The sequence below is a fragment of the Lygodium microphyllum genome, chromosome 26 (genome assembly GCF_053477565.2).
Source record: "Lygodium microphyllum isolate KBCC chromosome 26, Lygodium_microphyllum_v1.1.10, whole genome shotgun sequence".
NCBI classification, from domain to species: domain Eukaryota; kingdom Viridiplantae; phylum Streptophyta; class Polypodiopsida; order Schizaeales; family Lygodiaceae; genus Lygodium; species Lygodium microphyllum.
The window spans coordinates 5,869,706-5,872,714 of NC_141160.1; the positions used below are offsets into that span (position 1 = coordinate 5,869,706).

The following is a 3,009-nucleotide window of genomic DNA, read 5'->3' on the forward strand; positions in this document are numbered from 1 at the left end:
TTAATGTCTCGTGGCTAAGTTGTGAGAGAGGCTTGTCTTCGATCATTGCTCGCTTAACAACAATTATTTATGTATGTAGAAGGAGGAGAGTCTCTAGAGAGATTGGTTGGTAGTATGGTACTTTGTAACTAAGTCCACAATAGTCCATTCCTTGGGAAGCGTCAAACATTTTCCTAGATGGTAATTACCTTTGTATGCCTTTCGCAACGCATTAAAAACCCGAATCAGGAGTCTAAAGTAAGAAGTCTTAACTATCATAGACTAACCGAATTCAGAGGGAAGCGGAGTCTCGATGGAAGAAGAAGAAGCCCTTGTTCTCCGTCCTTTGGAACTCTCCGACGAATCGAAAGGATTTCTGCAGCTTCTGGAACAGCTCACCATTGTCGGTCACATCTCGAGCCAGGACTTCGCTCGCACGTTCGGAGAGCTCTTCCCTGCACCACATGCATCGAGCTCCTCTCCCTACTTCATAGCAGTCATTGAAGACCGCAAGAGGCAGAAGATCGTTGCATCGGGTTCCATCTTCGTGGAGAAGAAATTCATCCACCAATGCAGCAGCGTAGGCCACATCGAGGACGTGGTCGTCGATGCTGACATGCGCGGCCATCACCTCGGACAGCGGATCGTGGAGTTCTTGCTCAAACATGCCAAAGAGGCTCGCTGTTATAAGGTCATCCTAGATTGCAATGATGAGAATGTACGTTTCTATGAGAAATGTGGATTTTTTAAGAAGGAGAATCACATGGCCAAGTATCTTGATTGAAAGATTTATTCGAAAGTTTGGAAGTTCTCTGTGTAACAATGTGCCAATTTGCTTTTCAAATCTGCTTGTTACCCACCTCTTTCAATGGGGTCATAATTCCAACACCCTTCAGTTACGGGGAGATATTTTTGAAGATGCTTGAGAGCATGAATCTTGTGGTTTACCTTGGCATGTGAAGTTTTACAAAGTTTTTAAGGTGTTAGCAATGGGAACCTTGATAAGTCTCGTTGATGATGTTACAGAACTTTTACATTTTTTTGTAAAGCAGGTGTTAGCATACAATCATTTTTGTTAAATCCACCATGTAGGTCAAAGATCAAGGCTGAATGAAGTTTGTGGGAAGTTCGGCAGTCTTATTGTTTTCTTTCTGAGGATGCGAATAGTCTTCCTCCTTCTGGCCTTGAGTGCGATGAGTAAAAATAAAAGAATGCTCGGATAAATCGAATGCAAAATGGAAGAATAGGTACAAGAACCTTTTTACAAGTGAGTTATGAGATACTATGAATTGCACAAAGCTGTAGGATTGGTGTCAAGTGCTGAAAGGCTGAAACAAGAGGGAAGATAGAAGGCAAAATAAGGGTTAGAGGCGCTTTGAGCAAGTCTAGGATCTGCAGAGCTGAACATAGAGTTGAGACACTATAGAGAACATGGTACAATGTGTTCTATCCTCCATAAGACCGGCTAGCTAGTACTTGGTGTCAAAGTGTGAGAAAAATGTGCATTTTGGCCGTAGGAAGTAGTCCAGGCGCAACAAAAACTGCATTGGGAGGCATAAAGGTTGCATTTTGGGGTAGCTAAAGGTCTTATTTGGCAGCAGGCTAACAATGCGGTAGTAATTTGATTAGTGTTACTATATTTTGGTAGTGATGTGTGTGGACACACTTAGGGCTGTCGGGGTATTTTTTCCCCTCTTTAGTAGTTCTTTTCTCCAAGCCTTGTATATATGCTTATTCATTTTTAGGTCATAGTTAGTCTTGTAAATATTCTCTATTGATATCTCTCAATACACTTTGAGTTGTGCTCTCTCAAGCTTTTGTATGTGCTGAGAAATCCATTGTGGAGCTAATAAACCACTCACCTAAGCCTTTAGGAGACCTATAAGGTGGGGGAGGACGAGGCTATTTTTGTGTCACATGTCCAGTGGCATGTGTGCTAGGAGGAGCAAATCCACTTGGCTGTCTAGAGGAGTATTGTTCGTGGATGCAGTTGTAGCTTGCTATGGTTTCTTAACTGAAAGACTGGAATCTTGGTATGGCTCTCCTTATCTACATGGCCCGGACGTTGGCAATTTGTGCAAAACCTATTTTTTAAAGGAAGCCTGATTGTCGTCGTCTGACTTCAAGGTGCTAGTAGTAGCGATCTAGGCGAGTAACCACCTATATTTAGTCAACTTGACTTTTAGATCATCCATCCCCTTAGTAGAAAACTTGTGTAGCTCATAATCTAGATTGATACATTGGGTTTGATCTCTTGTTGCATAGAGGTCAAGGAGATGACTCCAATGATTGAATGCTAGAGAAAAGTGCTGTAATTGAGAGTGGAACTTAGGAAGTAACCTTGTATTAACTCGACATTTGCTATAGCATTGCAAGCTCTCCATTGACTATTAAATACACCGTGTATTCCCCTCTAAGTCGTTTTGGTGTGAACGCAACTATTGTTAGTAGATATGTCAGCTCAAGTGGGAGTTTGAGCTGCAGAGGCTTGGGCACATTTTTTAGGTTATTTAGGCATTTTTTATTATGTCATTTTATGGTCATATTGGGCATTTTGCTGGCCAACCAACATTAAATGCTGGCCAACCTGATATATTTTGTGGCATTATTTGTGCCTATTTATTCTGGGCTCCTCCTCCTTAGTTGGTAAGTTCACCACCTGGAGTTCCTATGGAGAGAGGAGCCGGTGCCGGTGCCCACTCAGCGAGTGACTCACTGTTGTATGCGACAGTCTGGTGTCTGATATATGGATTCCATTTCCCGAGCATACATCTGAGTTCTCATTTGTATTGTGTTCTTTCTTTCCCTTTCTCTTTGGTCTTGTGTTTCAGCAATTTATTACAGTTTATGTTTACGCTTCCATTGCTGCACCACTTCTAACATGGTATCTTTTTTCAGGATTTGTTCTTGCTATGTTTTGTTGCTGATTTCATGACTGTTTTCACCCTTGCCGATTAGGTGACTGCTGCTCCATAGAGGTGATCTGTATTACTTGTGTTTTTTGCAAATTTGCCATCACCTGCTGTCTAC

The 3,009-nt window shown here is 42.0% G+C and overlaps 1 protein-coding gene across 1 annotated transcript; it reads left to right on the top strand.

Moving 5' to 3' along the window:
* The first annotated feature begins 205 nt into the window (after positions 1 to 205).
* On the top strand, positions 206 to 950 carry GNA1 (glucose-6-phosphate acetyltransferase 1). Its single transcript, XM_087668098.1, has one exon. It carries the CDS (start codon positions 293 to 295, stop codon positions 761 to 763), a length of 471 nt encoding a protein of 156 aa, XP_087524224.1. The 5' UTR covers positions 206 to 292; the 3' UTR covers positions 764 to 950.
* Positions 951 to 3,009: the final 2,059 nt, after the last annotated feature.

Excerpts from the sequence above, each read along its gene's own strand:
- GNA1 (XM_087668098.1), top strand. The coding sequence starts at position 293 with ATGGAAGAAGAAGAAGCCCTTGTTCTCCGTCCTTTGGAACTCTCCGAC.